The following is a 14,081-nucleotide window of genomic DNA, read 5'->3' as shown; positions in this document are numbered from 1 at the left end:
ACGGACTGTATTTCAAAATACGGGCCGTAAACTATGGTCGTATTTAACAATAATGAAAACATTGAGCAGTCTTAGGGAACAGGTGAAATACGTCCAGAAATACGAACCGTATTTCAAAATACGGGTCGTAAACTCTGGCCGTATTTTATGATATCAAATAGTGAGCCACCTAAGATGGTGGGTGAAATGCGCCCAAGGTATACGGACCGTATTTCAAAATACGGGTCGTATTGCTTCGCCGTATTTTACATTTAACCCAAAACAGTGGAGTCTAATTATCCCAGACACTTTCACACTTAACTCGAATTTACAGAGTGTTACATTATCCCCCCCCCCCCCCTTAACATCATTCGTCCTCTAATGAGAATCGTAGTGTAGAAAGAATTCACTAAACCACAAGTTGTTTCGAACAAACACAACGATTCATCTATGAATAATTTACAGCGCTAGCTCATACCTACCATAGGGAAATGTGAGGGTATCTTTTCTTCATGTCCTCCTCTGCTTCCCAAGTAGCTTCCTCCGTATTATGGTTTCTCCACAACACTTTAACCGATACAACATCTTTTGTTCTCAACCTTCTAACTTGACGATCTAGAATCTGAATCGGTTTTTCTTCATAGGTTAAACCTTCATTAATTTCAATCTCTTCATGGTTCAACATATGGGGAGGATCAGGTTTGTACAACATCAACATCGAAACGTGAAACACAGGATGCACCATGGCCATATCAGATGGTAACTTCAATTCATAAGCCACCGTCCCGATTTTCCTAACAATCTCGTAAGGGACAATGAAACGGGGACTAAGTTTCTCCTTTTTACCAAATCGCATTACTCCCTTCATCGGCGACACTTTCAAGAACACCTTGTCACCGACAGAAAACTCTAGCTCACGCCGCCTCATGTCCGTATAGGACTTCTGTCTACTCTGAGCTGTCTTGAGCCGTTGCACAATAAGATTAACCTTCTCAATTGCTTCATGAACTGAATCCGGACCCAACAACTCCACTTCCATTGGTTCAAACCAACTAATTGTAGACCGACAGTGACTCCCATAAAGAGCCTTATAAGGAGCCATCTGAATACTCGCTTGATAGTTATTGTTGTAAGCGAATTCAACTAGAGGTAGGTGTTCATCCCAACTTCCTCCAAAGTCGATTGAAAAATCTCGCAACATATCTTCCAAAGCCTGAATAGTTCTCTCCACCTACCCGTCGATTTGAGGATGAAAGGCAGTGCTCAATTTCACTCTAGTTCCCAACCCTTCCTGAAAGGATGTCCAAAAATGAGCAGTAAATTGCGTACCTCTATCAAATATAATCGATGTCGGAACACCATGCAATCTAACTATCTCTTTTAGATATCACTTGGCGTACTCCACCGCGGTATATGACGTCTTCACAGGGAGAAAATGGGCAGACTTTGTGAGTCTATCCACAATAACCCAAATCGAGTCAAACTTGGCCTTTGTGCGGGTACCCCTACAACGGAATACATATTGATCTCCTCCCACTTCCACTGTGGAATCTCGATATTCTGAGCCAGGCCTCCAGGCCTTTGATGTTCAGCCTTCACCTGTTGACAGTTTAAACACTTAGCCACAAAGTTAGAAATATCAACCTTCATGCTCTTCCACCAATAGTGTTGTTTCAAATCCTTATACATTTTGGTTGATCCCGGATGAACGGAATACTTGGAACTATGAGCTTCCATCATTGATTCTTGTCGAAGACCATCAACATCAAGAACACACAATCGTCTTTGCAACTGCAGAACACTATCACCAGTACCAACAGTAAATGAAGTGTACTCACCCCTTTCCACTCCATCTCTCAGCTTTTGCCAGAATTTCATGATCATATTGCTTGGATTTTAAACTTTCCACCAGGTCAGACCGTGATGGCATGATTCCCACTAACTCTCCATCTTTGGTTTCATCAAGTCTGACCCCAAGACTAGCAAGTCTTCGAATTTCCTTCCCCATGGGCATGTCATGTGCCCGCAAATAAGCCAACGTTCCCATAGATTTTCTACTCAAAGCATCAGCAACCACATTAGCCTTACCAGGATGATACAAGATATTCAAGTCGTAATCTTTCAACAACTCCAACCACCTCCTCTGCCTGACGTTCAACTCTCACTGCTTGAAGATATATTCCAGACTCTTGTTGATCAGTAAAAACATCACAATGCTCACCATACAGATAATGACGCCAAATTTTCAAAGCAAACACCACAACAGCCAACTCCAAGTCATGAGTCGGATAGTTCTTCTCATGTTTCTTCAACTGACGCGAAGCATAAGCAATCACCTTACCGTTCTGCATCAATACACAACTCAAACCAATTTTAAAAGCATCACAATACACCATATATCCACCAGACCCAAAAGGTAAAGTCAAAATAGGAGCCGAAGTCAACCTTGTCTTAAGCTCTTGGAAACTCTTTTCACAAACTTCGGACCACTGAAACTTAGCAGGCTTCTGTGTCAATTTAGTCAATGGTGAGGCTATGGATGAAAAACCTTCCACAAACTTTCTGTAATAATTTTCCAAACCCAAGAAACTATGAATTTCCGTCGCACTAGTTGGTCTAGGCCAATCCTTAACCGCTGAAATTTTTTGCAGGTCTACCTTAATGCCGTAACCAGTCACCACATGACCCAAGAAAGACACAGACTCAAGCCAAAATTCACACTTAGAGAATTTTCCATAAAGCTCGTTCTCCTCAAGTGTTGTCAAAGTTATCCTCAAATGATTAGCATGATCCTCACGATTCTTAAAGTACACCAAAATGTCATCAATAAACACAATAATGAAGCAGTCTAGATAAGGCTTAAACACACGATTCATCAGATCCATGAATGCAGCAGGCGCATTAGTCAACCCAAAGGACATGACTAGAAACTCAAAGTGCCCATAATGAGTACAAAAAGCGATTTTCAGGATATCTTTCTCCTTTATCTTCAATTAGTGATACCCAGACCTAAGGTCAATCTTTGAAAAGAACTTAGCACCATAAATTTGGTCAAATAGATCATCTATCCTAGGCAAAGGATATTTATTCTTAATGGTCACTTTATTAAGTTGACGGTAATCAACACACATCCTAAGGGAACCATCTTTCGTTCTAACAAACAAGACTGGAGCACCCCAAGGTGAGGAACTTGATCGGATGAAACCCTTATCCAACAAGTCCTTCAATTGATCCTTTAATTCCCTTAGCTACGCTGGAGCCATACGATATGGTCGAATAGAAGTAGGTTGGGTGTCGGGAATAACATTAATCCCAAAATCAATAACTCTATCAGGAGGGATGCCAGGGAGATCTTCGGGAAATACTTTGGGATAATCACTGACTATGGGAACAGATGCAAATTCGGGTACTACGGCTTTTGTATCATTGACAGCAACCAAATGGTAAATACACCCCTTAGTAATCATCTTATGAGCCTTAAGGTAGGAAATAAATCTACCCTTTGGCTTAGTAATTTCACCCTCCCACACAATAACAGGCTCATCGGGAAAGGCAAAACGAACTAACATATGGCGACAATCCACATTAGCATAGCACGCAGACAACCAGTCCATACCCATAATTACATCAAAGTCCACCATCTCAAGTTCATACAAATCAGCCACGGTCTCACGACCTTTAATTACAACAACACAATCTCTATACACTCTAGAAGTAATAACAGGAACACCCGAAGGCATATCAACAGCAAAGGGTTCCAACAAAGGTTCGGGTTTCATACCTATATCAAGAGCAAAATAAGGGGTCACATAGGATAAATTTGAACCCGGATTAATCAATGAGTAAGCATCATGAGAACTGATGGTAAGGATACCTATAACCACAGCATCAGAAGCCTCAGCTGTCTCCCTACGAGTCAGCCCATAAAGTCGAGTTGTCCCTCCACCAGAAGTATTAGCAACTTCCTTTCCTTTACCGTTATTACGAGCATTCTGATTGTTATTGTTAGCATTATCAGCAGGCGGATTTTTAGCAGATACAGAAGCAGGCGAATCATTCTTTTGATTAGACATAGCATCCATCTCGCATAGCCACATTCTGCATTCCCTCTTAAGATGCCCCCTAATGCCACAGTGATGACAGATACTATCTTCCCACAGAGGCAGATGACTACTTCCCTGCGAAAACTTACTATTATCATGATTTTTCTGGCCTTGCCTACCAGAAGGCACACTAGCATGGGAATGAGAACCAGACTGATCAGGTGCAGAATATCCTCTACTCTGCCCTCCCTTATAGTTATTACCACTAAAACCACCCGCCGTACGGGCCTTCTTGTTCTGATCTCAATCTACCCTCTCTTCATTTTTCCAACTCTCTTGTTGTTCAGTAAACCCAACCAGAGATGAGAAAGTACCGATCCTGAAGGTACTTGAAGCTCTACAGCACAATCTAGAATCAAGAAGAATAGCAAACACCTATAAATGTCTTGGGAGTTTCTCGGTCATGCAGGTGATTAGGCTGCACAAAGAAAACCCCACTAGACACAGCTCCACAGACACCGGCAATAATACTAGGACGTATTTAAACCTAGGCTCTGATACCAAGCTTGTCACGCCCCAAAACTTACTCTAGACGTGACCGGCATCCGACGTCATGAATAACATCGAAAGAACCTAAATGACACAATAATAACACTTGAACCCTCCAGTTCAATATTAGCCTCCAACAGTTTATAAAATAAATGTAACAAATCATGAATATATGAATTAAATCAGCGGAAGTCTTTATAACACAAATAATTCAACCAAAATATGATAGTGTGTCCGAAGGAGTTAAATAACAACTCTTCTTCTACCCACATTCAAATGTATACTAAGGAGCTTCTAAGAATAAAGAATAAATATCTAAACCTTCGGGACGCAGCCCGAAAACTAATATAAATAAATGATATTAAGTAAATAGGGTGTCCCACGAATGAATGTGTGGGCTCACTAAATCAGCAGCAACCGCAAGTCCTTCCAAATCTCCCAGAGTATCAAGAACCTGTACTTCACCGTTACCTAACATACCATAAAAAACAACAATGGTATGCCTGAGTACTTCGTACTCAGTGAGTTCCTCGGGGACAACAAGTAATATGAAAATAAAGTACAATAATACATAAAGAAATCGATCTTGAAAATCATGTGAAACCAATGTAAGAACAGTTATTCAGTTTGTGCATCTCAATAAGAATTATCAAAACCGATTATAAGGCCTCTATCAAGGTACAACTTCAAATATGCCTTTCAATTTATCATAATTAACAACAACAATTCCATGAGAAAATAAGGATATCACACATGCCAATACAGGCCCAAGAATCAAGAACATCGAAGGGGTGACCGTAGAGGTTCCCTTGTCATAGCGCACCACACCTAAATATGGAATTCTCGGTGGCTATCCTTCCTCCCGAATAGCTAGGCATTAACCGCACTCTGGGTAGCAAACCCGACAGTGACCACTCTTCCTCCCGAATGGCTAGGCAATTACCACACTAGGATCCATAGTGGCTACCCTTCCTCCCAAGTAACTAGGCCAAACACAACAACAAAGTTCATAGCATAGAAGCCGATTCACAATTTGTCTCATGGTAGTCACACCATCAATTAACATTAAAGTTCATTATGTCATTACAAAAATCCACAGTTTCATAGATAATCTCAAAGATGTTTCTACTTCTTTCAACAAGATTTCATTTGTCATAGTTCCGTTTTAAAACATGCATGCCGACAATTAACCCTCATTAATGACCATCTCTTGTAGAAGAAAACGGTTATGATTTCATGTACGTATATATAGGATAATAAAATCAAGGTTTAGTGTGGGCTTATCCCCTCACGCACACCAACCACAATCAAAAACATGAATTAGGGTTTCGTATGAAAATTCATCTTTTTGTTCAATAAAGAACCTTTGAGAAGAAAACATATATCCATGATAAGGTTTTTAAAAGAGAGTCATACAAATCATCTTCATAGTCAAAAAGGATTTTTAAGAGAGACATACCTTAATTAAGCTTTACGTAATTCAATAATTTACTTTTATAATGAAGAACACCCCAAAACCCTAGATTGAATCACCTTGGGAAGGATTACCTTGCCAACCCTAGGTTTTTCATTCAAGAACCATGTTAAGAATCATGGGTTTAATGCTAGGATTGATTAGTAATGTTAAAGATCTTCTTACCTTTATGTTAGGAGACGTGGAGAAAAGATTTTCGTCCTTAGGGTTTATGAGAATGAGAATAATTCATAAAATTAACTGAATCCCGCTATTTATATACATAGCTAGCGGCTGGTGAAATACGGTCAGAGTTTTGCGAATCGTATTTCAAAATTCGGGTCGTAAACTGTGGTCGTATTTAACAATAATGAAAACAGTGAGCAGTCTTTGGGGAACAGGTGAAATACGTCCAGAAATACGGACCGTATTTCAAAATACGGGCCGTAAACTCTAGCCGAATTTTATGATATCAAACAGCGAGCCACCTAAGATGGTGGGTGAAATACGCCCAAGGTATACGGACTGTATTTCAAAATACGGGCCGTATTTTACATTTAACCCAAAACAGTGGAGTCTAATTATCCCAAACACTTTCACACTTAACTCAGATTTACAGAATGTTACAAAACAAATCTCACACTTACATCCCTGACTGGTTCTGTATTGAAAACACCAGAAGAAATCAAGAAGGAAGTTATAGCTTTCTATAAGGGACTAATAGGATCCTCTACGTCTGAGTTACCAGTAGTAAACAGTGTGGTCATGAAGAAAGGGCCAACTTTGACACAACAACAAAGAATACATCTATGTGAACCTATTACAGAGGCTGAGGTGGTGGGGTGCCTTAAGGCTATAGGGGATGACAAGGCCCCAGGAGTTGACGAATATAATACAGTGTTCTTCAAAAAAAACTGGAATATCATCAAGCTGGACCTAGTAGCTGCTGTACTAGATTTCGTTAATACTGGAAAGCTCTACAAGCTTATAAACTGTACAGCCATTACCTTGATTCCTAAGAATTCAAATCCTGCTTCAATAAGAGAGTACAGGCCCATTGCATTGTAACATCCCGTAAATTCGTATAGAGTGTGAAAGCATTGTATGAGTCCTTTGGAACCTTATATGTTGGGTTACGTGCATGACTTTAGGCTAAAGACCCAAGAGGAGATGGTCAACATGAAAATTCACTGCAGTTTCACGAAAAGGATGTTTGACGATCGTCTTTTGTACCGTCGATGTTACACCTCGAAAAAAAATTCCGTTGATGCACAGTGAATAGACTAACGAAGAGCATGAATTATACGGTATTTCTATAAGTAAATAATGACATTCGATGACCCTAGTTAAGATTTCAAAGGCATTTGAGATAAGAGAAGAAAGTTGCCAAGAGAAGGCAAGACTTACGATAAGTATCGGAAAGAATTTGCGAGTAACAAGTTAACGAGGATTTAGTGATGCTTTGGAGAAGAGTTATAACGTCCCTTAGATTGTTAATGAGGTGATAAACAAGTGTCAAGAAGGTTCCATAAGGATTGGAGATCAAACGAGTCAACGAGAATGAGTTCGGACAAACTTGGCATTATACGGCCAAACATACTGGCCGTATAAATTATACTGGCCGTATGTCTGGCCGTATAATCAACCCAGAATTACACATTTCACTGGGCCAAACATACGGCCCGTATAAAATGTACGGATCGTATGTTGGTCCGTATATCTGGTCGGGATCAGATTGGTTCATTAAATAAGGGATCCAAGTTTCATTTCATTTCATTTCCCTATCACACCCCTTCTCTATAAAACATCTCTCTACATTTATTCCACAAGTTTTCAAGAGATATTAGTGATCAACAACATAAACTAAGTGAATCAAGTGTAAGAGAACCCATTAAAGATCATCCAAGTCAAGAAATCTCATTGAAGATGAACTAGGGTTTTGGCACAAGTGAAGTATTTCCACCCAAAGCTTGTTCCTACAATATCTAAAGTAATATTTATGGTATTTCCATGTTGGTTAAGGTATTTTAAAGTTGAAATACTTGGATTGTAGAAGGATATAGAAAAATGGGTCATGAATGTGGAATAGTGCCATTTTGAGTAATAGCGTGAATTGAGTCATGATTCTTAATGTGTTGTGAAATGAATATGTTATAAATGATGTTAAGAACATGAGATAGAAATTGTATGTGAATGGACGTAATCGTGTGTTATGACTTTGGATATGGACGATTGGAAGTGAATTGAGAAATATGGATAATGTGAATGAGTAAAGGCTATTGTTATGATATTGTGAATGTGTTAATGACATTTGGGAGTTGATTTATGATATGGAGGAATGACGTATAAATAAAGGAGATGCTGTCCGATTTTCTCTAGCTTTAGTCATGTATGCTAGCCATCGATTTCTAATATAGTATGACTTTAATGAAGGTAGAAACGTGAGCTTCGAAGGAGAACGTGCAAGTGTAGAATAGTTGAACGGGAAGGTATGTAAGGCTAACCCTTCTTTCATAAGGCATGGTTCTTTGGCCAAATATCTATTCTTCTATAAGCTTATGATGCGCTCCAAATGATTCTATCTTCAAAAAGCTACAAAGCTTATAATCCTTGATATGTATTACGATTGTACTAAATTTCTTACATGACGAATAATCCTATAAGGACAGACGTAACGAATGACGATAATGGTAATGATGATAATGACGGCGACAATAATAGCGATAACGATAATGATGACAATGATAGTAGTGATAATGCTAAAGATGCCTATGAGCTTATATGTATGTGTGCCTATGTATGGCTATTATGAAACCCCGAGCTTATATGGCCGGGTAGAATATGTAGATGTATATATATATATATATATATATATATGTGTGTGTGTGTGTGTGTGTGTGTGTGTGTGTGTGTGTGTGTGTGTGTGTGTGTATGACGATGCGCGCGCACCACTGCAGTTGGGTACGGATAACCCTGAAGCCTTGGTACGGCCAGGTATGTGTAACCCTTAAGCCTTGGTAGGGCCAGGTATGTGTAACCCTGAAGCCTTGGTTGGCCAGGTATGTATATGATATAAATATGTATGTGATACAAATATGTATACGATATAGATATGTGTATGGTATAGATATGAGTATGAATACGAACATGATACGAATGCGAATAAGAATAGGCATATGAATACGATTATGGGTACGAAATGTAAATGAATACGGATACGGATATGGGAGTATGTACACAACCTCGCATTAGAAATAGGAAGTCCCTATGAAAAGCAAGGAAGTGTTTATGACGATGATTCTACTATCTCCCATCTTATGCTACTTCTCATGTTGCTTATTATGTTTCTATATTGATATTGATCATGTTTTACATACTCAGTACATTCTTCGTACTGACGTCCTTTTGTTTGTGGACGCTGCGTCATGCCCGCAGGTGGCCAGGGAGACAGACATGATCCATAACTTCATTACTGCGGGACTACATAGCGGAGCTCCATTTCATTCGGAGTTATAGCTTTTGGTATTGATTCTTTTGTGTACATATTTATGGGCATAGCGGGGTCCTGTCCCGCCTGTATGATATGACATACTCTCCTTAGAGGCTCGTAGACATGTGTATATAGTTAGATGTGTTTGGCCTTGTCGGCCTATATTTTTGGATATCATTTTGTTAGCCTTGTCGGCTTATGTATTTTAATATGGGCTAGTTGCTATTGATGACATGAAGGCATTGTTGTCCAATGGGACTAGTATGATGGATGAATAGAATGTATGATTTGATATGTGGCTCACCTAGATGTGAATGTAAAGGTATGCTAAGGGGTGCCCGGGTAGGCTAGCACCAGGTGCTCGTCGAGGCCCTCCGGTTGGGTCGTGACAGTCGATTTGTTCGATGCTCCGTCCTTTGCACCGTAAAAAGTGAGAAAGATAAAGTTTCTCACTGGAAATTTCATGACTTTGACAGAGCAGATTGACGCTCCGTCGTTTGTACCGTAGAACTGACCTAGCACAAAGACCATTCGACAGAGCAGATCGACGCTCCGTCGATCTGTTCGACGCTCCTCGTTTGTATCGTAGAATGTGCCTGACGGGCTGAAATTATATCGGTTGCAAAATTTTAGTTTTCTTCCATTCTTTTCACTCTCAAAAACCCTAAGGACGAAAATCTCTCTCTAGGGCTCCAACACTAAGGTAAGAACATCTTAATCGTTGATTATCAATCCTAACATCAAACCCATGATTCTTAACATGATTCTTGTGACTAAAACCTAGGGTTTGCAACATAATTCTTCCTAAAGTGATTCAGGCTAGGGTTTGGGTGTTCTTCACTAGAAAAGTGAATTGCTACACTTTGTTTAACATATTAAGGTATGTCTCCCCTTTGAAAACATGTTTGAAATGTAAATAACCTTTTGAAACTATTGTTGGGAGTATAAATTGCATTCAATGTTCTTTAATGAATAAAAAGGTAACTTTTTCATGTTTCTTGAACTCTAATTCATGTCTAAATGGTGGTTAATGTATGTGAGGGGACAAACCCACATTAAACTTAGTTTGTAACATATTCTATATATGTCTATGAAATCATAATTGTTTTCCTCTATAAGAGATGATCATAATTGAAGGCTAATTGTTGATAATGGTGTTCATGATGAAACAATGATAATTGAATCTTGTTTAAAGAATTGCAAACGTTTTCAACGCTAACCATGAGATGATATAACTTCATAATGTCCTAATGAACTTTAATGCAAATTGATAAAGTGACTACCTTGAGATGAAATATGATTCGGCTTCTATGGTATGATTATGATTCGGAAGAGTGGCCACTTCCGGGTTCGCTACCTGGGGTGTGATTATGCCTAGCTATTCAGGAGGAAGGATAGCCACCGTTGAATTTCATATTCCGGTGTGGTGCGCTGTGACAAGGGAACCTCTACGGTCACCCCTTCGATGTGCTTGATTCTTGGGCCTGTATTAGCATGTGTGATATTCTTATTTTCTCATGGAACTGTCGTTGTTAATTATGATCAATTGAAAGGCATATTTGAAGTTGTACCTTCACAAGAGGCCTTGTAATCCGTTTTGATAATTCTTATTGAGACACACAAACTGAATAACTGGTCTTACATTGCTTTCACATGATCTTCAAGACTAATTTCTTTATGTATTATGTACTCTATTTTCTTATTACTGATTGTCCCCGAGGCACTCACTGAGTACGAAGTACTCAGGCATACCATTGTTGTTTTTTATGGTATGTTAGGTAACGGAGAAGAGCAGGTTCTTGATACTCCAGGCGTTACAAAGGACTTGATGTTGCTGCTAATTTGGTGAGCCCACACATTCATTCGCGGGATGCCCTATTTATTTATTAATTCATTATACTAGTTTTTCGGGCTGCGTCCCGATGAGTCAAACTATTATTCCTTTATCTTAGAAGCTCCATGGTATACCTTCTTGTGGGTAGTTGTTGAGTTATTGATTAACTCTTGGGCATGTTGTTACGTTTGACTAAGTATTTGATTAATAAAGACTTCCGCTGATTTAATTCTTATATTCATGATCTGTTTGCATTTATTTTTATAAACTGTTGGAGGTGAATGTTGAACCTGGTAGGTTCAAGTGTTATTATTGCATCATTTAGGTTCTTTCGATGTTGTTCATGACGTCGGATGCCGGTAACGTTTAGGGTGGATTTTGGGGCGTGACATGCATGTTGTACTGTTCTGTACAAACTTATATCAAAGATTCTGGTCAATAGAATGCAAAAGATCATGACTAGTGTAGTATGTGAAGCCCAAGCTGGGTTCATCCCTAGAGGAAAGATAGGGGACAACATCATCCTTGCACATGAACTTGTTAAAGGCTACAGTAGAAAGAATATATATCCACGATGCATGATAAAAATTGATCTTCAAAAAGCTTACGATTCCATAGAGTGGATCTACTTGGAGCAGGTAATGACTGAAATGGGGTTTCCTACAACCTATACCCAATGGGTTATGGAGTGTGTTAAAACTGTAAGCTACAACATTCAGATAAATGGAGAGCCTACCATGCCTTCTGATGCTGCCATAGGATTAAGGCAAGGTGACCCTATGTCACCTTTCCTGTTTGCAATTGACATGGAATACCTTAGTAGAATCTTAAATGCTCTTAAGGAGGTTAAGGAGTTCCATTTTCACCCAAGGTGTGCGGTTTGGCCTAAGTCACCTATGCTTTGCTGATGATTTGCTCTCGTTCTCTAGGGGTGATTTAGCTTCTGTAACTGTCCTACAAGCATGCTTTGTTATGCTTTCTCAGTCCTCTGGTTTGCAGGCTAACCTTGGGAAAAGTTCAGTATATTTTGGTGGAGTCTCACAAGCTGTTCAGGAGAGCATCTTACATAAGTTGGAGTACTCTTGTGGGGAATTACCTTTCAAATACTTAAGGATTCCCCTTGCTGCGCAGAAAATATCCCTTATTCAATGGTCGCCCCTTGTTACCAAAATACTGCAAAGATCTCATCTTGGACAGCTAAGAAATTATCGTACGCAGGCAGAGCTCAACTCATAAAATCAGTTCTCTTTAGTATTCAAGCATTTTGGGCACAGATCTATATCCTTCCTACAAAGGTCTTGAAACTCATTGAAGCTCACTGCAAGAGCTACTTATGGTCAGGAAGTAGTACTATAACTAAAAAAGGCTTTAGTGGCATGGGATAACTTGTGTACCCCCAAGAGTGTTGGGGGACTGAACCTCACTGATAACGTCCAAATCCACTCCTCAAAGATAAAGTATACACGGTCGTATGCAATATAATTTACCCAACTAAGAGTCGGGGTTGAACCCACAAAGAACAATATCCTAGGCGATTTAAGCAAGTAAGGAATTATCGCTTTCTACGCTAAGCGAAACACTTGATAATATTTTGATTTTTGATTTAAAAACTAACAAAGATAAAACTAACTAGAAAGCGGGTAAAATGATCAATGGCCACAAGTATGGATACAAAGAAAATTACGCTCAAGTAACGATCCAATGTATTTCACGATTTTACAACTAAGAGAGGGTTTATGTTAATAGATAATGATTTCTAAAATCTCATTGAAAGTCTTCCAACCAAATCAATAAATTTCACTCTAAGTTTTTCCAAGCCTTAGAGTGTGATATTAGGCACAATCAATTTAACCTCAAGTAACTATCCTATTCCTAGCTCAAGTTATTAGATGGGTTTAATGACCCAAATTCTTGTTAATTAATCTTTCCCAACTAGATTTCCTCTTCCGAGCTCAATCAAAGTAAATGGGTGAGTCTTAGGGTTAGCTAATCTCTTAAGAAACATTAAAGAACAAGATTAATTAAAGAAACAAAGACTCATTTCATTAGAAATAAAAATCATTCAATACATAAGCAAAACAAGAGTTTCAATCCAAACTTTAACAATGTATACTTCCATAAACAAAGTTCAAGTATAGAAATGAATTACTACACACTTAGATATTCATTACAAAGCAAGAAATTAAAGAAATGAAGTAAAGGTTCGAGAAAGTGCTCAACTAAATCTTCAAATATTCAACTTCAAAGTGTGGTGTAAACCCTAGCCTCCAAAACTTGTGTGTTTATGCCAAAGATGATTTTTACAAAACCCTAAAAGAGTATTTATAACATTCCAAAATGGGAACAAATTGTGGACAAAAATACCCTGCGTGCACAACATGCTACTCGCATGTTACACCCCGTAGTTTCGTATGTTGAGATTCGAGCTACCTTTCAGGAGGTATGCGAGCTTCTATGTGTTTAATTTATGGTTATAAGGATTTAAGTTCATATAGTAAGCTATGAAAGGATTGAAGGGCAAGTGAATTAAGGAAATTAAATTTGTTGGAACTTGGAAGAAAATATGAGGGGCAATTTTGGCCCGACTTGGAGAAAGAATATATTTTAATAGATGAGGAGTTTTGAAGCAAAGTAAAAGCCTAAAATAAAGTTCGTCGTGTCTAGTTTCCAGCGCAACAAATCGCTCGTCGATACGGCATCGAAGTGGATAATTATGAACTTTACAAGTTAGGC

General features: G+C 38.9%; 1 protein-coding gene across 1 annotated transcript; it reads left to right on the top strand.

Moving 5' to 3' along the window:
• Positions 1 to 11,998: 11,998 nt before the first annotated feature.
• On the top strand, positions 11,999 to 12,584 carry LOC132624121 (uncharacterized). The gene is made up of 2 exons (XM_060338947.1): positions 11,999 to 12,219; positions 12,278 to 12,584. Exons 1-2 carry the CDS (start codon positions 11,999 to 12,001, stop codon positions 12,582 to 12,584), a joined length of 528 nt encoding a protein of 175 aa, XP_060194930.1.
• Positions 12,585 to 14,081: the final 1,497 nt, after the last annotated feature.

The sequence above is a fragment of the Lycium barbarum genome, chromosome 12, assembly GCF_019175385.1.
Source record: "Lycium barbarum isolate Lr01 chromosome 12, ASM1917538v2, whole genome shotgun sequence".
In the NCBI taxonomy this organism is placed as follows: Eukaryota; Viridiplantae; Streptophyta; class Magnoliopsida; order Solanales; family Solanaceae; genus Lycium; species Lycium barbarum.
This window is presented reverse-complemented; position numbering and strand designations above follow the sequence as displayed.